The 26,149-nt window shown below is 42.8% G+C and overlaps 1 protein-coding gene across 1 annotated transcript in view; it reads right to left on the reverse strand.

Annotated features, from left to right (window-relative positions):
* Grin2a (glutamate ionotropic receptor NMDA type subunit 2A) overlaps positions 1-26,149 on the reverse strand; it is a 447,114-nt gene that overhangs the window by 42,479 nt on the left and 378,486 nt on the right. Inside the window, exon 12 of the mRNA XM_075942009.1 lies at positions 7,165-7,352. Coding sequence (XP_075798124.1) covers positions 7,165-7,352 — 188 coding nt within the window. The remainder of the gene's footprint in view (positions 1-7,164; positions 7,353-26,149) is intronic.

Raw genomic sequence — 26,149 nt, forward strand, 5'->3', positions numbered from 1 at the left:
CTGGAGATGAGTAACACATTTCTGAGTTTAAGTGGAAATCCACAAGTCTAAAAATGAGTAAAGTGCAAACAAGTATAAATAAACATTAAATGTTTCCAGAAGAAACAAAATACTGTTAGCTGAGGTGACCTGGCTGCTGTGGCCAGGATGTTTTATTTCTATTTATATGTATGTGTGTATATGTATGTCTCCATGTGAATATATGCTTACGTGTGGAGGCAGCAGCCAGAAGAAGGCAATCGGAGTAATCGGTCCTGGAGTTCCAGGTGCTGTGAGCTGCAGAACGTGGCTGCTGGGAACTGAACTCTGGTCCTCTGCTTGAGAAGCATTTCCACTGAGCTATCTTGCTAGCCTGGTCAAGATGTTTTACAGAAGTGGTTCTCAACCTTCCTAATGGTGCAAAATTTTAATATAGTTCCTCATGCTGTGCTGACCCCAACCATAACATTATTTCATTGCTAAATCACAGCTAGAACTTTGCTGCTGCTGTGAAGCTTAATACAAATACCTGTTTTCTGATGTTCTTTGTGAGTTGTGACACACAGGTCAAGAATTATTGTTTCAAGTGAAATAAGATCATAATGGTGCAAATAAACTTGGTTGAGTTTTTACATCTAATAATCTATACAAGGCATTGGCTATAGCATCACTGCTTGGGAGATGATTAAAAATGCTGAATCTCAGGCCTTATCCAATGAAATCTTTGCTCTAAACAAGACTCCTGGATGATTGTTTTTGAAGTCTGAGCCTCACTTTCCTATACTGCAAATGCATAGATGAGATGCACCCCAGAACGGTCTATAGTGTTATCAGAGTATAAATGATGTGCTTAGCATGATAATGAGACATCCACTAGGGCCTTGAATAGCAGCTCTGTCCCATGTTCTGAGCACCATTTGCTTACAATAATATACACTCTCATGCCCTTGCTTTCTTCTTGGTTTCCTGGGAACAGAACCCAGGGTCTTGCACCCCACTGTACTACACCCAAAGCCCTTGGTTTCTTTCTTCATGCCTCCACATCCTCAGGGCTGGGATTGTAGGTGTTTCATTGTGTATGGCCTCCCAATGTCTTTTTTATTGGCTTTTGTATACCAGACAGCTTTGACCTCTATAATATTCCTTGTCCTTCCAAATCCCAGAATCATGATGAAAATCACAAAACTCATGAGCCATATAAGCACCAAGAGGTCCCTTGCTGACCTCCGCTTTGAAGACAGAAAGACCATTCTTACTGTGACACGCTCAGTGAGCTTCTGTGTGCAGTTACATCATCTTTCAGGTGCCAGGGGAATATTGAGTGCCCCAGAAATTTACTAGCTGCTTGGTCAGTACAGCTCCAAGACTCTTATGAACTCTGTGCTTTTCTTTGTCTAAAATCTCACTACTCTATGTTTCTTCATGACTCAATCTTCCCATTCATTCTCATTCAGATCTAGTGTTGCATAGATGTTTGGTGAATCTCTTATCTAGTCAATATATTCAATAAAAGTGTATATGTGTATATAGTCTACATATTATAATACATGTTTGTAGATGAATTATTGTAAATATGTTTCTATTCTAAATGTATACATTATCAACCACTGAGTGCCGTGAAGAAAAGAAGAAAAGACCTTGTCTTGGATCAGCAGTGATATTCCTCAGTAGATATTCAGTATTGATAGTGATGGGATCAAAAGGCACTTAGGAACTTTTTGACCTAGAAACTAAAGATCCTATGGCATATCCCACTGACCCAAAGGGACATGGACAGACAAGAGAAAGAAGGCAAGGACTTACTGGAGTCCTGTGCATCTCTGGACATAGATTAGTAGCTTTCTTCCTAGGGAGGTGACTGGTAGATTTACGTAAGAGATCAGCCTATAACCAAACACTTCACTCAGAGGTTATATTTACACAGCCCATTAGTAATTTTTTTAATACTTTTGACACTCATTAGACTCATAATCGTCCACTGGAGCTACTCTCTAACAAGAGATAAACACTCCATTCTAAAGGATGAATAATAATTAGGTACTGCTTGGCACTGTGCTCTTTACAGGTCTAATTTTAGAGCATAATTAATCCTGCTGAAACTGCATAAGATAAGTGAAATATTTATGCAGCTGTGTTAATTCATGTATTTACTCCTAGAGAGACATTCAGAATTGGACATGGCTTTCCGGGAAGATTATCTTAAGAAGCCCCCTGGAGCAACATCATTTTCTCTCCCATGTCTTTGCTTCCAGATGGCCTCTGAAGATGAAACTGAAAAGACACATTTCCCAACCCCAGCAGTGTGACTGAGAAAGCAATGATCCAGGACATAAACTATCTATAAGAACCCAATTCTCTATATGTGAGCATCTCAAGCCAGACACAAACTATCTAAGAACCCAATGTTCTCTATATAAGAACCCAATGCTCTATATGTGAGCATCTCAAGCCAGGACATAAACTATCTAAGAATCCAGTACTCTATATGTGAGCATCTCAAGTCAGAACATAAACTATCTATAAGAACCCCATGCTCTATATGTGAGCATCTCCAGCCAGGACATAAACTGTCATCTATAAGAACCCCATGCTCTACATGTGAGCATCTCCAGCCAGGACATAAACTATCTATAAAAACACAGTGCCCACCAGGTTGTGGTGGTACATGCCTTTAATTTCATTACTCAGAAGAGAGAGGCGGGTAGATCTCTGTGAGTTCAAAGTTAGCCTGGTCTACAAGAGCTAGTTACAAGTCAGCTAGGACTGTTACACAGAGAACCCTTGTCTCAGACAAACCATGAATAAAAAGAACAAAACACTCCACAATGCTCTATATATGAGCATCTTGAGCAAAGACATAAATTATTAAAACCTAATACTCTATATGTAAGCATCTAGAGCCAGGAAATAAACTATAAGAACTCAATGCTTGCGAGCATCCCAAGCCAAGACAAAAACTAACTATAAGAACCCAGTGCTCTGTGTGTAAGCATCTAGAGCCAGGACATAAATTATAAGAACTCATTGCTCTATATGTAAGCATCTTGAAATGCTGCAAGGAAGATGATTCCTTGTTCAGTACCACCAGGTTGTTTCCGGGATGTAACCTAACTGTATTATTGCTAATATGTCACTGACTGAGCTGTACTGAACATAAACATCATACACGGATGGATGGTGATGCTAGATGAGGGGAAAGATGTCAAGGAGAAAGACGGTGATGATTGTGGTGGTAGAAATGAAGGTGATGAACATGGTGATTATAGTGATGCTAATGGTGATGGTGATTATGGGAACCAATGGTCCCATGATGCTGGTGTTTCTGATACTAATTCTGGGGGTAGATGATGGTGGCAATGGGAATGATGATGGAGTTGTGGTGATGATAATAATTTGGAGGCTGATGATGTTGATGGTAGCAATGTAGTGGTGATAATAATGAGGGTAAAAGTGTTGGTGATTATGCTGCTGGTGCTGATGTAATTAGAATTATAACAGTGGTAATAGTGATGATGATGATGATGATGATGATGATGATGATAATGTTGATATTGGTAGTGAAGATGGTAGTGGAGTAATGGTGGTGATATTGATAGTGATAATGATGCCAACATTGGTGGTTGATGATATCAGGGGTGGTAGTGATGATGATGATGATGATGATGATGATAGTGTTGATATTGGTAGTGAAGATGGTGGTGGAGTAATGGTGGTGATATTGATAGTGATAATGATGACAACATTGGTGGTTGATGATGTCAGTGGTGGTAGTGATGATGACAATGCTAAAGAAGAATATTTTGATTAAACTGACTGTGATGCTTATATTATGAAAAGAATGGTGATGAATATAATGACAATAGAGAGGATGGAGATGACAGCTTTTGTTTTTAAAACATATTATGCTGCAGGTTCTGTGTTAAGCTAAGATCTTTATTGTACCCCCCATTCCATTTTCCCATCTTATCATGTAAATATATCTGTACCTATACACAAATGAGTAACTGGGGATAAGAGGTAATTTTACAGAAGTATTTGTAAGAAGCACAAACACAGATTTAGTTCAGATATGCACTGAGTCACTTCTTCCTGGAGTGCCTATTAACATCGAGGGTCCAACCAATCAACTTTGTCAGACATCTTAGAAAAATAAAAAGGATGGGATTTTTGCTTAATTGGGTGCTTTCTAGATTAAATTCCCTGAAGTAGAGCTATCACCACTTACAGACAAAGGAAGTCACAAGCCCCATGAACCTCAGCTTCTGCCTTTGTGCAGTAGGAATGAAGCGGTTGTTCTGAGATAAACTAAAAGAATATCCGTATGATCAAGCATGCTGACTGGCAAACCCTGTTCTCTACAGATGCCAGCAGTTTCACAGCAGATGCTACAGGAGAGACAATGGCCAACAGGGACAGGTTAAAGCTCCATCATTTGACAGACACCATCACATTCAAGCACTTCCTGTCAAATGAAATATACCTGACACCTAGCACTCATCCATACATGTCTTTATACACTCAACCCTTCATTGATCAGTTGCCTGTTACATTCAGGATACTGTGGGGATGAGGTCAGCTTATGAAGAGGAATGGAAAAATTGTCACCAAAGCTCCAGGGTCATCACCGTGTCATACCCCTTGTCCTTTCTCTTCCCATTAAGAAACATATGTCCAATATGTTGGGTTTGGGGTTTGCCATCTTCCTTGTTTTAGATAGGAGAATATTAGAAGACAATCACAGCATCAAGCAGAACCATCCCATGTCCATACACATCAAAGTGTTTCATTTAGGAAGAAAATACCTTCTTCAAGGTGACTAGTAACAGCCTGCCTGAAGCCCATAACCAACATGCATGTGGCAGAGGTCACACACTTGACTCGTTGACTTGATCTCCATCAAACTCATCCAACCCTGAATCTGGACTTGTCCACTCCATTTGCACCCCTATCAGAAGAGTAAAGGCGTCTTGTTGTGTGCCTCTGGGATTTCACAGCAATAGCAAACCAACATACCCACAAATCACAGTTATACAACATAGAACATGACCAGTGATCCGAGGAAGAAGCAAATGCCCTATAGGGAATCCTGAGAAACAGATGGCCTTATTTGAGAGGTAAATATAAAACACATTTAGAATGTTTGATGACTGTAAAAATCAAGGATTTAATTCTGTGAGCCGAGAAAGAAGGAAAGCTACAAAGAATTATAAACTTCATTCGAACCCACACCAGCACGTACATAAACCTTTGCTCATTTCAATATCATGTTTGACTATTGTGGTTGCTGTATTTTATCCTTTTGGCTATACAGAGCATGGCATAGTCTGTAATGTATAGCCTCCTTCCATTTTTGAGTGGGGCTCCTAACCCACACCCTGATCTTTTGTGTCCTACACTGAGGGAGTACCAGCCTGTGTTCTAAGCCTGCATTCTACTTCCTGTCTTTGCATCAGCCACCCAGACAAAAACTATGGCGCAGAGGGCCGGCCATTCAAAGCCATCTCATCATGCTAAGAGATGTGGCGAGATCACCAGCTGCTGTGGTAGATGTGAAATGTACATGCCATGTTCAGGTATATCAACCCTGGGGCCGCATCTGGTAACACTGTTTGGGGAGGTTGTGAATCTTTTAGACGGTGGAACTTTGCTGCAGGAAGTGAGTCACGGAGCACTCTATGTCCTGGTCCCTCTCTGCTTTCTGTGTGTAGAGCAATGTGCCCAGTCTCCCAATTCTGCTGCCATGATGGGCCCTAAGATGCTTATTGTCTGATATTTGATCACAACAGTGAGAAAAGTCATGAAGACAGCCGACACAGCAGAGAAGGGCAGGCAGGAGGAAATACAGTGTAGGCCCAGGTAGCCCACTAGGCAGTGCAGATAAAAACTGCCCCAATCTCATTAGGCTGTAAACCCGTGAGAAGAGGGACTGCAGTGAGTTTGCATGCTAAGCAGCAGAAGAAGGGATGCTTTTGGAAACCATGAGGGCCTTCCTTTTCTAGAGACTTTCTTTTTTTATTCCTCCAAAAGAGATTGAGAACCACCACATTAGTGGAACCTGACTAGCTCGGCAGTCACTGTTCATAGGTCCAGAGACGTCTTCCTTTAATCCAAAACCTATGAAGAATGCCTCTCTACTTTGGCATGTAGGCAACAGACATCAGGTCTCAGAGAGTGTGCTGGTTAATTCTTCTAACTAGACTCCGTCTAGAACCACCTGAGAAGAGGGTTTCAGCTGAAGAATCATCTTGATCAGTTGTCCTGTGGGCATGCCTGTGTGGGGTTGTCCTGACTGTTAACTAAGGTCAGAAGACTCACCCAAGAACGTGAGTAGTACTATTTCATGAATACAGCCCTAAGCTCTGCAAAGTCGAGAAAACTGGCTTAGCATACGCAACCAGCAAGCCAGGATGGAATGTCCTCTCTCTGCTCTTTGATGTAACCGGCTCCTTGAGCTCCTGCTTGGTTCCCCCAGTGATGCACTGTAATGTGGAATAGTGAGTCAAATAAGCCTCATTCTCCTTTATATTGCTTTTGGTCATGGTGTTTCATCCCAGCAACAGAAATGGAGCTGGAATGTTATGGTTTGGATCTTAAATGCCCCAGCCCCCAAAGTCTTCCCTTGAATGCTTGGATCCTTATGCAACTGTTTTCTGAGACAGGCATTCTGGGAAGTGTTTGATCCTAACAATAGCTCATCAACCCATTTATGGATCCATACATTAATGAAGTACTGGGAGATGATGGAAAACTTAAGACAGGATGCCTGTTGGAAGAACTGGGTCACAGGAGACATGCCCTTGAGGGCTGCACGCTGTCCTACCCCCATTGCCACAGTTTGATCCTCATAGGCTCAGCAGCTTTCCTCACAACACACCATTCCACCACAGACCTACAAGCATCTGGACCATAGAGGGAAACCTCAAAAACCACAAGACAAAGTAATCTTTTTCTCCTTTATGTTGCTTATTCTAGGTATTTTGTCGTAGCAATGAAAAACTGACTACGCTGCAGTTGGGTTCTGTAATGTTGTGTAGCAATGATCCTAAACCTAGCCTAGGATTGGGATCACAAAAATCTGCATTCTGTAGCGCAGGAGACTGGCCTGGGTACTTGAAGGGATTTGCTGACACTCTTCATTCTGAGCCTTACCTTGTCAAGTCCAAGGTTCTGCAGGGTCTTACTTACCATCACCAACAAACTGCAGCAGAGCCAGGTCAATCTGCCTCTTCCAGGGTGAGCCCTTCTGGAGGGCAATTCCGTAGCCCGTGGTGGCAAAGATGTACCCGCTCCCAATGGTCACCAGCTTACAGCCTTCATCCCTGCCAGCCTTATAATTCAAGACGGCTGCGTCATAGATGAAAGCGTCCAACTTCCTGAAATGACAAGACACCAGGGAGTCATAGAGTGGCTAGGTGCTATCTCAGGGCCCTGCTCTCCCAGCCAAAACCAGCACCTCACACAATGGAGGGGGTGACTCATGTTTGTTCCAGTCCCTTGTCATAAAAGGATCTATTTTTAATGAGGAGATAAAAGCAAGAACCTTTCCTTTTCAACTTACAAGAGGCAGCTAAATTAAGACACGAAGAATCCATATGCCCAAGTGAGTAAACAAGCAGGTTTTCTGTTTGCTAAGTGTTTGTCCTTAGCACCTCCCAGCAGTGGGGAAATGGTGGCCTGTTTAAAAGGTTTGCCTCAGAACACCAGAAACCTCCAAGGGGCAGTAGAACTAGGTGGTAGCATGCAAGCAGTGAGGAGGAATTAATCAGAAATGAGGCCTTGGATTTAAAGACTAGCACAAACACATTTGCTGTTTATGTTACAAAATCATTACATGGTAACATTTAAACACTCAAGTCATATAGAAATTTATTTAAATGATTAAAATTATATAAGCAATTAAATAAGTAAGTTATAAAACTCTATAACCCATAATCTGTTAACTATGAGGTGACCTCTATCAGTACATTGATGAGTAGTCTTCTGAGGTTTGTACATGTACACACACACACGTGCAGGGAATAGGAAACCTTTTTATGTAAAGACAAGATGAATAGTTGAGGTTTTGTGAACCATATAATCTTGGGTGAAACTGTAATTTTGCTGTGGTGGAGTGTTATGGATTAATTACCCCTCTTTCCATGAAAAAAAATAGTTGAAGTCCCAACTCTAAGTCTGCAGTCTGTTTTGAAATACAGTCATTGTGGCTGTAACCGGTTAAAGACAAGGTCATACTGAGTGGGTCCCTAATCTCTCTCTCTCTCTCTCTCTCTCTCTCTCTCTCTCTCTCTCTCTCGCTCTCTCTCGCTCTCTCTCTCGCTCTCTCTCTCGCTCTCGCTCTCTCTCGCTCTCTCTCTCTCAAACACACACACACACACACACAGAGAGAGAGAGAGAGAGAGAGAGAGAGAGAGAGAGAGAGAGAGCTAGGAACCAGTGAACAATGAGACCCCTAAAACAGCAATTTCCACCTCACTAGCAGAGGTAGCACAGACCTGCCAACACACCAGTACCAAACTCTGAACCTTTATAACTTTAGGGCAGCAAATTTCTGTTGTTTAAGTCTGTAGTTCAGGCTACTTCCTTGGGGTAACCCAAGAAACCGCAGAGTTCCCAAACAATCAGGTAACACAGCATGAACGAGCTCAGTTCTGTTCCACTGGAAATTCTTTCCAGGGCCTGCTGTCCATCCACTGTAGTTTACCCCCCTTATTTCATCTCCCCCCCAAATGGATTGTACCAAGCTACATCACAGAGAGCTTTCTTTTCTCGTTTCACACCTGCAAGCATATCTCCACATCAATAAAAACAGTGTTTTCTTCTGATAAGTTCACTTTTATTGCAATATTGCATCGAATCACCACGCAGTTCAAAACTGAGACCACAATCATCACTTCAGAAGTCCTGTGTGACACCCCCACACTCACCATTTCCCAATGACAAGTATCGGGGCATCCTATGAATGAGGTGGCTGAACCCAATAATTACCTAGAACCGTATTAGTGAGTATACTCTTAGTTTCAAAAATTTGACGTTATCTGAAAAAGCCAAAACTGCTACCCTGGAATGCAGGAATGGATGTTTCCATTCTAAAACAAGTAGGAAAACAACATCAGAGATTTTTCAGCTTCTGCCACGGTCTCCACCTCATTGTCTTTCTCTCTCTGATGAGGAAACATAAAACATCCGAGCAAAGAAAAATAAAAGTGACAGCAGAAGACGTAGCGGTCTGCATTCTGTCAGAGGAGCTGCTGGAGGGCTCCCAGCGGGGACACAACTCCTCGCCAGCTTTAGAGTGTGTTCATCATTTCCCTTTTCCCTGCTTCCATGACGGTGTTTGTAATGATTACAGGTGAGGCCATGCTAAGGGGCTTATCTAACTTATAGAAAGACTCCAAAACTTTTATACCAAACACTAGGTATTAATCACTGGTCATACTCAATAGAGATCAGAGCATCCAATCATCATCATCAGCAGCAGCAGCATCATCATCATAAGCAGCAAGAAGCTGGGTGTGGCCAGCGGTACAGGCAAACCAGAGCTGCCTATAGAAGCAGGGACAGCCTTTCTGAAATGTCAGCTACATGGGAATAGTGGGGACAATGGGTGGAGAGCTAGAAAAGACACGAGGTTGCAGAAACTCCCTGCAGTGGTGGCTTCTTGTACAGCTCTTGCATAAGACTAGCCTATCAACGTTCCATCACAGGGGGATGGAAATTTATATTCCTCAGTAATGTAGTCACTGGTCAAGTAAATGTTCATTTACCCAACCCATGTTCATGTAAGCAACCCCTAATCAAACACAGTGGGTCACAGGAAAAGGCATGGAAATAGGAGGAGCTTGCTGAAAGGAAGAATGGAGTTCAGGAGAGGAGCGGGAAGGGACTAACGAAGGGATGTAATTAATTAAAGACTATATATATGTATATAAACATATATTATTTTAATATATATATGTGTGCGTGAAAAATACAAGGTTTAATGCCATTCATAGTGTAGTACCTGAGCCTAGATAGATGGATAAAACATACGTGAGTTCTAGGATAGGCTTGGATGAAGGCATGGCCTCAGGGTGCATAGACATATTTGAGTCCTAGGCTGGAACTCGATGAAGGCATAGCCTTGGGAAAGCCACTTCTTCCCTTTGGATAGTGGGCATCTCAGCTGTGAGGTGAGGGGGTCATGGTGTTCTGCTGAGATTCTGTGAGATCCTAGGATTCTGTAAGCTGAGAGTCTCCTCCCATGACTCTCAAGGGGAAGTCTGATATGGGATACCATGTCTGTGGTGTTTCTCCTCTTTATGAAGCTGAGGTACTTGCAATGTCAACACTTCACATACCACAGTTGCCATGGAGATATTGAGAACCTTGGTTTTATAAAGACTTTCTAAGTCTCAGAAAACTACCTCAATTCCTCAGGAAATAACCATAAACACACATCTACAGACTTACATATATACAGAACCGTCCAGCCGTCAGGCAATTTATTGCCATCCCTGGCATCTGGCATCTCATCCTACCCTCGCTCCCCTCTAATACACTATTGGGATGGAAATCAAAAGATAAGCCTGGCAATCATGCAAGAGTTGTTCAACAGCAGCTTCAGTTGGTATTGTCAGGACCGGGCACAGAAATGTACAAATTGGTTCCATATTTTATGACACATGTTCTGCTGAGCAACAGCCAGATGAAGAGATAGGAAAATGGCAGGAAGATTCATGGCAGGGATATGGTTGGTCCTGACAAAAGCAGGTACACACTGGATGGCTGGAGGGGCCAAAGGAACATGTCCTCAGGGCTGCAGCCGCCGGGAGTGACAGATGGAGCCTGTTCTTCCTGGTCCACTCTGATCCTGGGGCCACAGCCCAGCAGTGCTAACACGAGCAGTGCTCATATTAGAAACTGGGGCTGCAGGAAGTAGACCTGTGGTGTGTGTGTCTCTGTCTCTGTCTCTCTCTCTCTGTCTCTGTCTCTCTCTCTCACACACACACGCGCGCGCACACACACACCGGTGCTTCCAGAACACTGGGGTCTAGACACAAATGGACACAGACACCTGCATGTTCAAAACAATATTCTTGGTCCCAGAGAAATGGCTCAATGGGCAAGAACACTTTGTGTACTAACATAAAGACCCAAGTTTAAATCCTCAGTAGCACATAAAAAGCCAGGTATGTCTACACATGTACCTATAACCCCAGCACTGTGGAGGAAAGAGACAAGAGGGTCACTGAGGACTGTTGGCTGCCAACTTAGCTCCAGGCTCAGAGGAGACCCTGTCTCAATGAAATAAGACGGAGAGTAATAAAGCAGGACACGCAAATGTCCTTCTCTGATTACTGTACATGCATGTACACACACAACAAACACACACATGCAAACACCACACACATACACCATACAGACACCACACACACTCTTTCTTGTATACAGCAAATAAGAGCAAACTCAGGCCCACCGTTTGCACATAGCACTTGGAATGCATCAGTCCCCTTGAGACATCACAATTGCCCAGGAGACAGATGACATCATTCTCTTCTTTTCCATTTTGTCTACAAGCATAGAAGCCTCTGCAAAGCTAAGACAGTCTTGGGTACTACAGAACTCCCCAGAAGAGCGCTGTTTGTGGGAGCTCTGTGCAGCAATGCAAATGTCCTGCTCTGGGGTCCCCTGTGTGTGGGCGGAGGGGGAGGGATGGCCTTCGAACTGCACTTAATGCAACCAGCCAGGGAACTGAGTTTGTAATTTCATTGAACTGCACTGATTCAGATATTTAGAAAATGGCTCAATATGGCTGAAGGCCGCAGGAATGGACAACATCCAACATACATCCTGTCATAGGCAAGGAGAAGCCTGGGTAGCCAGACTCTGGGCTCTCTTCTTTGCTCACACTCCAAAAGTTTTACTTGTTTTCTGTTTCCAATCAAAAATAGTACTGTCGTTAAAAGAAAACAGCCTTACATTGCCACCGTGAGAGAAAACGATCTTTGTAAGCTGGAGGCTTTGGGCGCTGCACCTGTATTTCTGAGACTCGGGTTTTGTTTTGTTGTGCGTTGGGTTGGTTTTTTTCTCTCTGAAAAAAAGGAGCTGACGGTATCTGCCCTCAGAGGGCTGTGGGGGAAAAAAGTGATGTTATGTAAGTAAAGCCCGTGCAATGGCCGGCTTATAGCAAATGCTTAAAATGCATAAATGCACTCAGCTAAATTCAGTTTATGGTGAAAGGCCCCACAAATTTTATGCACCCTCTGTAATAAGTCTATTTCCAAATACTTTGCCTAAGTTGTCTTCTTTTATCTATTCCCATTATTATTTTTCTACTCATGTATAAACAGACACTTTTTTTGAAAGGCTACAACAGCCAAGGCTCTCGGTGCGCAAGGATGAGCAAATTCTCCTGTTGGGTGCGTTGCTAGTTGTCTAATTGGGAAGCTGAGGCAGTGAGTGGCTACTGGGCTGGAGGTTATCACCCAACTTCTAAGCATCCAAAGCTGGATTGAGTTTAGGAGAATGCCAAGGCCACAGAGCCTTAGGACTTAATGACTAGGAGGGTGCAGTTCTTTGAACTACTCAGGAAATTCAGATTAGGATTTAACACTGTAAACAAAGCCAGATACAAAAGAAAAAGCAGGGATGGGGCAAAGCAGTAAGCGTTTAATGACATCTGGTGCATGATTCAGCTTTCATCTGTTCCCCAGCAGACACTCAGCATGCAGGTCTGGAGATACCTGCGTGGAACACTCTTCCTGGATTTAATCTATCCTAATCGCTTGGGTAGCTATTTGCTGATGGACACAAACCCTTTTTAGAAACAAAGGTTGATGAAGAGAATGAGAGCCCACAAAGGTCTGAAGATTTCAGCTCTGACTGCAGGAGACAAGAGTGATGGATCTGGGTAATTGGCAGTGCTGAGATCTGACCAGCACAGAGCAAAGGCCAGCCCTAGAGGCCTCTATCCTTCAGAACTAACCACCCACGTGAAAGCACAGGCCTCTCAGGGAAGGGAACCCGCTACTTGTGTTCTCTACCTCTTCAAGAGGAAATCATCTCTTCACCTCTCCAGTTAAGTGTTTCTCCCACTGCATGGTGGTGGCTCAAAGGTCAGAATCCTGCCTGACACCTGCCTGGAGTGGGGACAGTGTCCTATCTGTCACCCTGAGGCCAACACCGCCTGTTTTCGAGAAAATCCACCCCTTCTGTGGCATATGAATTGACACTCTTGCTTTTCAACATAGAGGCTGAAAGCCCAAACAAAACTCCCTACACACACACCAGACATCACAGAATCTGTGTAGGTGCCATTACTCTCTCTGTTACCAGCAGTCCTCAGGGAACACAAATGATTAAAAATGATGGTAATCCCGAAGAAGAGGGGGAACCAGACCTGGTTTACATTGGTAAGGAAGCCAAGTAAGGAGGGACTCCCACAGTGGCCTGAGCTATTTGAGCCTGCTGACTTCCTGTTGGAAATCTGACAGCTCTGAAGAGTTCTACAGCCTTCACAGGTATGTAGATCTGACCTCATCACGTCAGTGGGTCCAATATGCTCATATCTATACAATGCCATTGAAAGGCCACTCTTGGCCCCAGACTATTTGTTAGAGAATCTGATTCCCCATGCTCCAGTGAAGACTGCACCCCATCACTGAAGCATGGGTCCTTTCTGGGAATGGGATTTGTGTTGCCAGGCAGCCTGGTATTTCCTAATCAAAAGCTTCCGGTTTTAGCTCATCATCTTTTGCATGTTTTCAGATGCTCTCTGGGGGTCTCAGCACATTTAAAGGCTAATTATATAGTTAAAGTTAATTATTCATTCATTAACATTCAAGAAGCCTTTAACAAGACAGTGACTTGTTCTGATGAATCAATAAAAATTGAGCGTGTGTATATGTGTGTGTGTGTGTGTTTGGAGGACTAGTCTCAAGTGTTATGAAAACAGAAACATCTCTTTGATGATAACCAAATGCATTTTTTTTTAGGTCATGTCAAAGTTTTGCTAGAGAAATGAAGAGAACAGCACTTCAGGGCTGGGGCGATGACTCAGTGGGTGAAACACTTGTTATGCAAGCATGAGGACCTGAGTTCAAATGGTAGAATCCACGTGAAACAGCAACACAGTACCCACTGCTGCAATTCTAGCTTTCTGACGCTGAGATGGTGGGCAGACTCATGAGTCAGAGATCCTGGTGTATGTGGTGGCACACGCACACACACACACACACACACACACACACACACACACACACACATCACCACTACCACCTTAGGCAACCAACTTCAGTCTTCGTCACACAGCTCTGGCAATGGACCTCTCTGAGCCTTGGTCTTCCTGTCTGTAAAATGGGTGGTGCTGGATGTTGGATAGGTAAAATGGGAAGAAAGGTGTTTTGTAATCACAGATCCTGATGAAACTTGGGGGACTGGAAAGGTTAATTTTGTATAAGAAGAGACAGGTGCATTAGCCATAAGCCAGCATCAGACACAGGATTATTGGCAGAGGGCACTTGTGGTTCCAGAAGGTACTACTGAGTCTTGACCTTTGCATGTGTTTACTAGGAATGAGACAGTCAACCTATAGCACCCTCAACCAGGCTGGTCTACAACTAGCTTTAAGAAAGTAACTTAGGCTCAATTTCTCCAAACAATTTTTAAACATTTATCTACCTATTTCTTTACTTAACTATTTTCTATTTATTCATTTATTTATTGTGTGATGTGTATGTGTGTACACATGTGTGCATCTGAGCATTGTGGTAAAATATAAAATAATAGGAATGAGTTAATTTGAGATGTAAGAGTTAGTTAATAAGAAGCCTGAGTTAATAGGCTGAGCAGTGTTTTAATTAATATAGTTTCTGTGTGATTATCTCAGGTCTGGGAAGCCAGGAACGAACAGCCAGCCTCTGCCTACAAAATGACACCCGATGAACAAATGTTTGGGGCTGATGTCTGCCATGCACTTTGGGTCCGGATGCTTGTGTGGCCACTTGGGGTCAGGAGGAAAGTAGCTGAGACCATGTCTGCAGCTCAGCACTCCCTACCTGGGCACATGATGGGACTGGATCTGCTAGGAGTGCACAGGCAGGAGAGCATGGTGGACTCCCACCACCATACACAGAGATATTTCCAGGCTATGCAGTGTGCTGCATGACAGATTTAGTTTTTACTCAGATAAAAAGGATTAATATGCTACACAGTGCTACCTGGAGTTGAGGTGGTGAGAATGGCTTCCAGTAACAGTCTCAGAGGCATTGAACAGATGCCCACCATGTTGGACTGAGAGGAGCCAAAAGACAAAGCAGACTTAGTCCTAGCCATTCCACTTAGCTTTTTAAGAAGCACTCTTAATTACAGATACACACAATAAAGACAAATTCAGATGGAAAAACCTCTAAATGGGTCACAGTGTTGAATAAATATACATAGGCTTGGGAGAGAGAAGAAAAGAGTAAAGAGACAGTAAAAGTAATATAAAAGAGTTCAGATAGTCATAGATTAAAGGAGTAAAGATAATAAAATATTAAACTTGTAGAAAAAGTAATAGAGTAATAAAAATAAGCCATGTAAAGATGGAAAATATACAGAGAGCCTTATTGTGTTTTCTTTGAATTTTTTGACTGTGAAGGAGCTAAGTACAGAGAGACATTTCATTATATGGGCTTGGTGTAGGAGGTCCTTCTGTCTTTGTGTTGCTTTCATTGGTTAATAAAGAAACTGCTTTGGGCCTGTTGATAGGGCAGAATTTAGGTAGGCAAGAAAAACTAAATGGCATGCTGAGAGAAAGAAGGCAGAGTCAGGGATAGATGCCATGGATCTGCCAGAGTCAGATGCTGGGAATTTTACCCATTAAGTAAAATGTACTGCCATATGGCAATACACAGCTTAATCGAAATGGGCTAAATTATGATGTAAGAATTAGCAATAAGAAACTAAAGCTAATGAGCCAAGCAGTGATTTAATTAATAGAGTTTCTGTGTGGTTATTTTGGGGCTAAGCTAACTGGGTGGTTGGGATGAACAATTGGCCCTCTTTGCAACATAGGCTGCTAAGTTAGGCAAACATAAAAGTATCCTGACTTCAAAATTTGAGTCTAAGAATAAGTTGCTTTGGAAAAGAGGTTCTGCTTTTGTTTCCACAGTGCATGAGAACCCGTAGATTCCTTCCAGACTAATATGGTTTGATGAATCAAGACCCCCTAAAAGGTCTCCACGAACCCCAAAATTACTTCACCCAACAAAAAGCAGAAAGTAGTTTGAAAAGAACTACACCCAACTTCCCAAATACTGTTTATAAATGTTTGTTTTCATTTAAAGGAAGATATGCTATAGAGATGAATACTTTGCATTGGTATGGATCTTGGTCTATTGATAAAAATTTAAGGTCAATTTTGTTATATGTATATTTCTGCTCTTGATTAAGGTATTGTGTTTGCACAGCTTATTTAAAAATGTAATGTATAATTAAGAAATACAGATTAATAGATAGTTATCTATAATAGTCAAGCTTGTAGCCATGTTAGTTAGGTTTTCTAGATGTACAGAGATATATTTCAGATGGATAGTTATTCTTCAAACCTTTCAAAGACTAACAGAATATGGCACTTAAAATGTTTAAGAACTTAGGACTTTTTATGACAATGAGACATATCTGCTCCTGGCAGCACCAATCTACTTCAAGAGGATGATGGGCATCAAAGAGGCTCCTTATGAAGTCTGTTAGCTATTTAGGTAAGAAACTGCTCTTGCCTGGACTGCTTGATGGTGCGCTGTACAAACTGAACATGCCGACTCACAGAAAAAATGACTGCTGAAGTTGCCTAAAGAAGGTGAGACGATCCTTCAGGGTTCCTACTTCATGAAAGAGTCTGCCAGACATTCTGCAGGACACAGAAGAAAGTGACTGACAAACTGCCAATATAGGCACAACTGTCTTCGAAATTTCCTGCTTTATAGAAATGTCTGCCAGATACTATGGTCCTGTAGGCTGAAGATGGATGCTCCAACATATAGAAGAACTTTGGGTGACTGTCCAGGCAGCGAGATGTCTCTGTCAATTTCAGAGTTTTAGAAGTTGTTTATAATGCACTTTCTGTTTACTTAGGTAATGTTATATTCTTCTGGAGTCTTTGATAGAGTTGAAGAATAGATAGTTATAATTATAATTTTCCTTAGTTATGATAAATGATAAAGTAGATATAAATATTGTAACTGGAATTTTTGGTTGATAACTGTTTTGTTTTATATAATTTTACTATGTTAATGTTAAAACCTTCCTTTTAATTAGACAGAAAAGGGAGCTGATGTAGGATTCCCCTCTGGATGATATGAATATGTCTTATTGCCACTGGTTAATATAGAAGCTGCTTTCAGCCAATGGCTTAACAGAATATAGCCAGGCTGAAAAAGATATATAGAGAGAGTAGGCAGAGTTGAGGAGATGCTATGTAGCCACCGAAGGAGACAGATGATAGAACTTTACCGGTAAACCACGAGCCTCATGGTAAAATATAAAATAATGAAAATGGGTTAATTTAGGATATAAGAGCTAGCTAGAAATACACTTAAGCTATTGGCCAAACAGTATTGCAATTAATATAGTTTGTATGATTATTTTGGGTCTGGGAGGCCAGGAATGAATGAGCAGCCTCCAACCACACCTATTAATTTATTTAACTATTTATCTATTTATTTATTGTGTTGTCTGTGTACACACATCAGTATACCTGAGTGTGTGTCATAAAACCCATACAGAGATCAAACTACAGTTTTCAGGAGTGGGTTCTCTCCATCTAATATGTGGGTTCCAGGGATGAAAACCAGGCAGGTGCCATTACCCACTGAGCCATCTTGTAGTTTCTAGGCGCACACTTTAAAAATTACGTGTATATTTGTGTGCGTGTGTGTGTGTGTGTGTATGTGTGTGTGTGTGTGTGTGTGTGTGTGTGTACACAGGTGTATGTGGGTGCCTGTTGAAGACAGAATAAGTCTTTGGATCTGGAACTGGAGTTACTGACAATTATGAACCACTCAACAATGGGTGATAAGAACAGCCATTCTGTCCTCTAGAAGATTATCAAGCATGCTTAATCATTATGTTATCTCTCTAGCTCCAGGCTCACATTTTTTACTCTGAGTTGTGAATGCAAATATTAAAGTCAGAATTATGCTGACAATGATTAAATTTATAGTAAATTCTATTAAGCTGATTTGCCTCATAGATCAATATCTTGTAAGGCATAGTTACATTGTCCCTTCCCCCTTTTTTATTTTGGAAACTGTTTTCACTAGACTCAATTCTTTGTAAATTTTATGAAGATTTGATTCATTGATCAATTTTGGAGCACAACAAATTCAACTAATTTATGATTTTTGCCACTTGGGATTTTTTTTTGTAATTATTTCTACCAAGTCAAATTCTCTTGAGTCCGAATTGTGCAGAAATACAAAATTAGCAAAGAAGATTCCAGTCATCTATGGATTTTTAATCAATAGCAAATTTCATCCTGTGTGCTCTTAGCTACTGTCAGCTTAATTTGAGTTGATTATTCCCACCAAGTACATGCACTGTGATCGGAAACAAGAAGACTCATGGTTAATATTTATTGTCTCTGTGAAGATTCTGAGCAAATTTGTAAGACAGGCAAGAGTGGTAGAGAAGTGAGGAGGATTTGAGAGAGGAGGAACAGATGCCAAAAAAACAAGAAGAGAGGGATAAGCATAAGAAAGAGAAAACCAGGAAAGGAGGCAGAAAGAGAAAGAAAACTTCAAGCACCCAGAGGGTTAAAGTGGAGTGGAGACAGACAGAAAAGAGGGAGAAGAGAAAAACAGTGGAAGAGAAGCTACAGGTGACTGTGCCCCTAGCCCCAACTTCAGACTCGGAAAGGACAGAAATGATAGAAAATCTCTGCTTTCATTCTACTGAATTTACTCTGGACCCAAACTGATTACATTCAAATGGTAGCGATGTCATAGGATAGAATTTTTCCCAGAAGGAAACTGAAGGGCAGAATTCTCCATTTGAGAAGATGTACAGGGACGGTAATTCCAGATCCACACACTGCGGACCACTGCAAGTGCCTGTACTGAGCCAGGGCTGGGCTTCCTATGTTCAGGGGACTCAGGGTTGATGGCAAGCTGTGGGAGACTGACCAGTCTGTGTCTGCCAAAGTCTTGATTTCCCCATGTTACCAGAAGGATTTCATGATCCTTCTTGTGTGTTTATAGCAGGGTGAGGTAACAGCTACAAACCCTCCTCTGGAGGATGACACACTACTCAAATGCCATTCTTTCTCCTTCATCACATTCTGATGAAGAAGCACCATTCCTGCTGGAAGGTCATTCTCATACAAAGCTCCCTGTTACATTTCTCAGCAACTGAAATTAGAGCTTGGCATCCTGATTCCAAGAAACATTTTCCTTGTTCAGACTTTCCTAAAATGGCCATTTCCTGCTGGACACCATGTTCTTTGCCTGAATATTCCAATAATTTCCACTCACATTCCCATGGAGGGCTCAAGCTAAATAGCAGCTCTCTTTAGAAAAAGAAAAACCTTTTAGCTGTATTTACTTTATCTTATGTATTTGCCTGTGTGTGCCTGGCATCCATGGAAGTCAGAAGAGGGCATCAATCTCCCAGGACTGGAGATACGCTTAGGAGCCATCATGTGGGTGCTAGGAACTGAACCCCCTCTCCAAGAATCGCAAGTGCTCTTAATTGCTGAGCCATCTCTCCAGCTGCTGACTAGCAAAAAGATATGTTTGCTTTAATGTGAGTGCGTGCATACATGTCTGTGTACCATGTGAATGCCAGGGGGTTGAGAAGGCCAAGACAGGGTGTCAGATGCCTGGAATTGGAGTTACAGGTGGCTGGGAGCTATCATTTGGATGCTGAAACCAAACCATGTCCCCTGCAAAAGCAACAAAACTCTTGTTGATCCATCTCACCAGCCCCCCAACAGCATTTTATCAGTGGGGAAGGTTTATTAACTTGTGTAAAATGTCCCAGCTGAGTTATAGCAGAGAACACATTTGAGTCTAGGATGCTAAGTCCCAGACACAGCGTCACAATGTAGAAGTGATGGGATATGAAGACTTTGTCAGGTCCCAAGACTGAAACATAAGAAGTTTGTACATCCAGAAAACATAAAGAAAGAATCTAAATACGGCACATTCTAGAACATGTGGAACTCAGTGCCAATAGCTTCCCTAAGTCAAAGCATCCAATTCTCCTAGGACTTACAGGTCATGAGATCTCACAACTCTCATGGGGATCTCGGGAATAGGCTCAGAGAGGTCACTTAATATGAAAAGGCACACGGTGAATATGTTAACTGGATACAGGGTGTGAAACAGTCTTTCTCACTCCTAAGTCCACAATCTACCATGAAGCCACTCCGAAAAAAAGGCAAATTAACATCTAATCAGTTGACCATAGAGAACTTGAAGTATCAAGAAAGTGTCAATATTTTGACTGGGGAATTCTATTTACAACTTACAGAAGGGAAATAAGGATTCATTAAGATGTTTAATACCGACACCTGACTAATAACCCTCAGCTGACCAAAGCAGCTCCAGCAGAGGGAAATGCTTGAGTAAACTATGCTGCATGAACATGGAGGTTTTCCCAGCAGCCCTAGAGAATGAAGGCAAAAACACAGATCTGGAAGCTCATCAAAACATATGAATTGAAAAATTTGACCTACTGCATAGAATTGGATAGCATCTGCAGGAAAAAAGTTGTAATTACAGATGAAGACATAAGTAGATGCAAACAGACACAGCAGAGGTCTCAGAGAAGTGGACTATACATCAAACCAAGAATTACCCAGCCAGGGCTTGGGGGGGGGGTGCAGAGGTCTCAGAGAAGTGGACTATACATCAAATCAAGGATTACCCAGCCAGGGCTGGGGGGGTGTTGGTATATGTTCAATGGGATATTTATTCATCTCTGGTTATTTTTTCATTTTTGCTCTGAGAATATGTTTTATAATGAGAAGTGAAGGGCATGGTGGTCGAGGGCAAATCTTCTAGAACTAGCTCACTTCAGTTCTGAAGTTCACTGGTTCTGTGCCTGAGCAAATGACTTAACCAGTGATTATCTGTCTGTACAACAGCCATGCTCATCAGCACGAGTTCAAAAAAAGGTGGCTGCGAAACTCCCAGGAGACCGATAATTAAAGTGTGCATGATATATTCCAGCATGACTTGAGAGCCACCCAGGCAACCGCAAGTGGGAGGCACAAGACGCCCGCCAGAATATAGCCACCTAAGGGTGAGGCTCTCTCACAAGATGCCAGCCAGAATATAGCCACTCGAGGGTGGGGCTCTCTCACAAAACACCAGCCAGAATATAGCCACCCGAGGGTGGGGTTTTCTCACAAGATGCCAGCCAGAATATAGCCACCAGAGGGTGGGGCTCTCACAAGGTTTAACACTAGACACATGAGCATTGTGCCTCCCCGTGGAACACAAGTCCACTCCCTACTCCATTGGCAGACGGAACCTGAAGTAGCACATGTGCCCAGATTCCCAAGGATATACTTCCCTGCAAGTGCTGCCACTGGGAGCCTGCTAGGAGGTGGTGGGGAAAGAGCACCACTGTGGCTCTGGTGACTTCCATATACTCAATAGTATCAGCAGGTGCTAAACGGGGTCGTTGAAGATGTTATTAACTGAGGATCTTGACGGAAACATTACCTAGGGTATATAATCGACCTTAAGCATAACGGTCTCAGCTTTATAAGAAAAGATACATGGGGAAAGAAGCCCATGTAAACACGAAGATATTTAAGAGGAAGGAAGCTACAAGCCAAGAGAACTAGGAGCTAGCAGAAGCAGAAGCTGGAGAAGGTGAGGAAGTGTTCCGGGTACCTCACCGGAGAGCCTGGAAGGAGCATGTCCCCATCATCATGTTGACTTTTGGACTTCTGTCCTCTGGAACTGAGAGAATGCATTTCTAGTTGGGAAAGTCAGCATTCTGTGGCCAGTGCTTATGGGTGTCCTCAGACATCACTGCAATAGGGGACGATGTCACCTCTTCACCCACGCTTCTTTTTCTCTTGTTTTCAGACAGAGTCTCAATATGTAGCCAAGAATGGCTGCAAATTCATGGACCTCCTGCGTCTGCCTCTCAGGTACCAAGATGGCAAGCCAGAGTTCCTATCACACACATGTGTCACAGCGCCCAACACCCACTCACCTCTCTGCTAGAGGAGGATGGTGAGGCGTGTCTGCGTTTGCAGTTGGACCAAGGGCTCCCTTTAAGATGCAGTTGAAGTCTTGTGATGTGTGTTAGATTATTTTATAGTCTGAGCCAGCCACACAAGTGGAAGACTCATTTCTCCAAATGCTTGTGAGATAAGACATTGGTAAAAGACCATCCAAGGTTGACACATTGATGCTGTGACCATTAGTATCTGATGAGTGGGGACCTGTTTGTGAGCTTAGCCGTTGGAAGAAAGGAGCCTGTTATTAAGACACAGATGGTCAAGAACACACGGATTCTCTGCTCCTAATCCTATACCTTATAACAAGCAGATACCTCTCTCAGCATTGTCCCCTTCTCAGGTCAAGAAGGGGGAAAGCCCATTGTGGGTCACTCTGAATGCTGCCTCTACCCCAAGTAGGTCCTTGGGTAGGCTGCTGCTTAACCCCAAGCCTCAGCTCCTTCTGCGAAACAGAGAGGTTGCATGTCAAGGAGAACGGAAAGGCAAACACACAGTCACAGAGTGGAAGTTCCTGTATGAGCTCAGCAAATAGTGTCAGGAGACACACCCAGACAATACAGAATCTTGGCTGGGACAGTGGCTCAGTCAGTAAAGGGCATGACTTGCAAACAAGAGGACCTGAGTTCATCCTCAGAATTCAGCACCCTAATAATCCCCGTGCTGAAGAGTCAGAGACACGCAGACAGGCAGGCTACCTGACTTGGTAAATTCTTAGCCAGTGAGAGACCCTGTCTGAAAAAACACTGTGGGCAGGGCTCTGAAGAAGAAAACCTAAGGTTGACCTCTGGCCTGCACACACATGTATACACATACACACACATGCTTAAAATAAGAATACAGAATCTTACAGGGAATTCTGGCTTCTTCAAGAGAAACCACACTGTGTACAGGGGGTCACAGTTTGATCTCTGGGGTCTTCATTTGTTTTTTTCCATCTCAATGGAAGGAGAAACATTTTTTTGAAAATAGCAATAAAAATTTCAAAGAAGGAACAGACATGTTGAAATGAAAACCTCTAGAAACTGCCCTGGTGTTATGTAACAGTGGGCAGTCAGAGGCACCTGGCTGTGCATGGTCACTGCTGTCATTGTAGCTGAGCTCTGACTCCTAGCATTGTATTTACCCTAGATACCCTGCTCCACCACTCTGTGCCTGTGTCTTCTGTTCCAGAATAGAAGAGGGAAATGATGATAGTCTCGGCCACGCAGTGTTGACACAAGGTTTAAATAAGATTATGCTGACCAAGCCGCCCAAACAGGACCTTCCCATAGGTCAATGCCCAATAAATGTTCCCCGCTGGTAAGAAGTATCTTACTTAGTTCCCAAACAATTCAAAATGTAATAAAACGAGCTTCAGATGGGTGGCCGAAGCAATTTGAGTTAAGCACATTCGGAAATGGAATAGCGTTGAAGGCTTCAGGGAAAGCCAGGAAACGTTCACACTATACACTCTTAGAACTGCCGAAGGAGAATTGAGCTATGAGTTTTCAAGTTACAGCCCAAGCATAAAGTCAACAATTATTAGTTGTAAGATACATGGTATCCATAGGAAAGAAGTTTGACTTAAATGGAAAAAAAAGGCTATTAATGGTACAGAATCTAAGAGATGACACAAGATGGCATTCTCAGCAGACTGCTTTACAAGACGGCTTGTCAGCAAGCCTTTCAACTGTCACCTTTTCGTGTGTGTGTGTGTGTGTGTGTGTGTGTGTGTGTGTGTGTGTTCATGTGTGTGCAGGTATACATGGAGGCAGAGGACAGGCTCAGGAATTCCACTACCTCCTTTGGCCTGGGGCTCATCAAGTAGGTAGCTAGGCTGGCTAGCGAGCGAGCCTCAGGGGTCCACCTGTCTCTACCTCCCCAGTCTCCCCAGGGCAAACCACTGTATCCAGCTTTTTACGTGAATCCTGGGGATGAACTCAGTTCCTCATGCTCAGGACAAGCACTAGACCGACTGAACTGTCTCCTTGGCCCTCTGTCAACATTTTTCTGCACTTCCATTTAGTTTTCTTTCTTCCTCTTCCTTTCCCTCTGTCCCTATCTCTGAGTTTACAGAACTGTGAATGTACTTCACTCCGTGTCTCCCCACCTCCAGTTTTCCTATTTTTAGCACTTTCTATGGTGGGCCTTGAGAATCTCGTAATATTGTTTTTGATGGAATTTAACAAAAAGTCATTCCAAAGACAAAAAGAAGAAAGGCGTCTCTGGTTTCTTGAGGTTTTATTAAGGAAAAACAGCCCTAACCGTATGATGCGGTAGCAATTATTTTGGAGCTGTATTTGCAGCATGGGGGTGGATCTCAGAAACCAGGTCATTGTCGATCTGCCTCTCTCTGGAGATGACGCGATCCCATTTAGAACAGCTCGCTGAGCGCTGGTGTCTACGCCCGCTTTCTAACTCAGCAGCTGAAAATGAACCACGTGTGCTTGCTTCTGTCTGACTGACAAATATAGCAAATAAGCCCCACTCAGATGGTACCCTTGAAAGAACTCGCTCGGCATAGCAACCATCCTGACGCACCCCACGTCTACCTTTTCCTCTGTCATTCTTGTGCTGCTGGACCAGTTTCTTTAGAGCATAGAAATAAGGACGCTGTGTATTTTATCGGCTCTGAGGTCATTGCATGATAGGTTACATAAGACATTCATATTATACAGGACCATACAACTTCACTTTCTAATCTTGCCTTGAACTTTAATCCTATCCATCCAGCTCTATAGTCAGCATTGCAAGTGGGAGGTGAGCTTGAGCCCTGTGCTTAACAATTCTACAATTCAGTGATTCTGCTAAATAGCTAGTTGTGCCATCTGTTCCTCGTGATGATCTTCATGCTCCTCATCTTCTGAAGAGAATAAAAAGGTACCTAGCTCAGAGAGTATTGCATGTTGATTGAGGATATGTGTGCCATTCTCTCGGGGCTGCAGCTTATAGACTAACATCTCAGTGGGATGCAGATGACATGGAGATAGTGGTGTTGGTCAAAGGTACTGCCAATTTCGTGTCCGGACCTAAAGTCACCTTCCCCCACATCTCCAATCACTCTGCTCTTCATCTAAATGTCTCCTCCTCTTCCTCTTCCTCTCTCTCTAGAGATAACTCCATCTCTTGATAGTTAAGAGCTTAATATCTATAAGCCTGAAGATCATGGATACCTGAATCACAAACCCAGTTTCTGATAAAAACAGGTAACCCTGAAAGTCTTGGACTTTGAGAACTGGGGTGAAAGACTAAAGATCAGCATTAGGTTTACAGTGAAGATGTTTCTGCCCTTGTGAGGATGTGGGATCACAGTTCTGTTTTTTTTTCTTCTTCAGACATATCATGAAGAAACGTCTGAGAGTTAAGGGGATGACTCAGGACGTGCTGAACAAAGGACCAGAGGTCAATCACCAGCACTCAGTGTGGTGCTGTGTCCTTGTAATCTCAGTGCTGAGGACACCAGGACAGGAGAGTCTCTGGGGCTCACAGGCCAGCCTGATTAGCTGAGTTGGCTAAGCCCAAGTGATGGACCAGGTCTCAAAAACAAGAAGGATGCTACCTAGGGAGGAATGATGTCTGAGGCTGTTCTCGGGCTTCATATGCACCTGCACATGCTCCAACTTTCTTCAGTGATGAACTGTGACCTGGTTCATCACTGAAGAAATCAAACCAAACAAGCCCTTTCTTCCCCTAAATTGCTTTTGGTGGGAGAGTTTAGTCACAGCAGCAGAGTGGACCAGAATATGTGCCATGTCTGGAATGCAGTTGACATCACTGACCCGCTGCACTGAAAACAACTAAAATGACAATTTTTAGGTTAACTTTGTCACAATAAAAAAATCAAAAGAAAAGATAATTCTCCCTCTTTACTTTACTGCATATAAAGGAAGACAGTGAGCTTCGTCTGTCTATGGTGTTGGGCTGGGACAGAAATCAGATAGGAAGCTGGAGAGTAGACTATGAGGCTGTAGA

The sequence above is a fragment of the Microtus pennsylvanicus genome, chromosome 11 (genome assembly GCF_037038515.1).
Source record: "Microtus pennsylvanicus isolate mMicPen1 chromosome 11, mMicPen1.hap1, whole genome shotgun sequence".
NCBI classification, from domain to species: Eukaryota; Metazoa; Chordata; class Mammalia; order Rodentia; family Cricetidae; genus Microtus; species Microtus pennsylvanicus.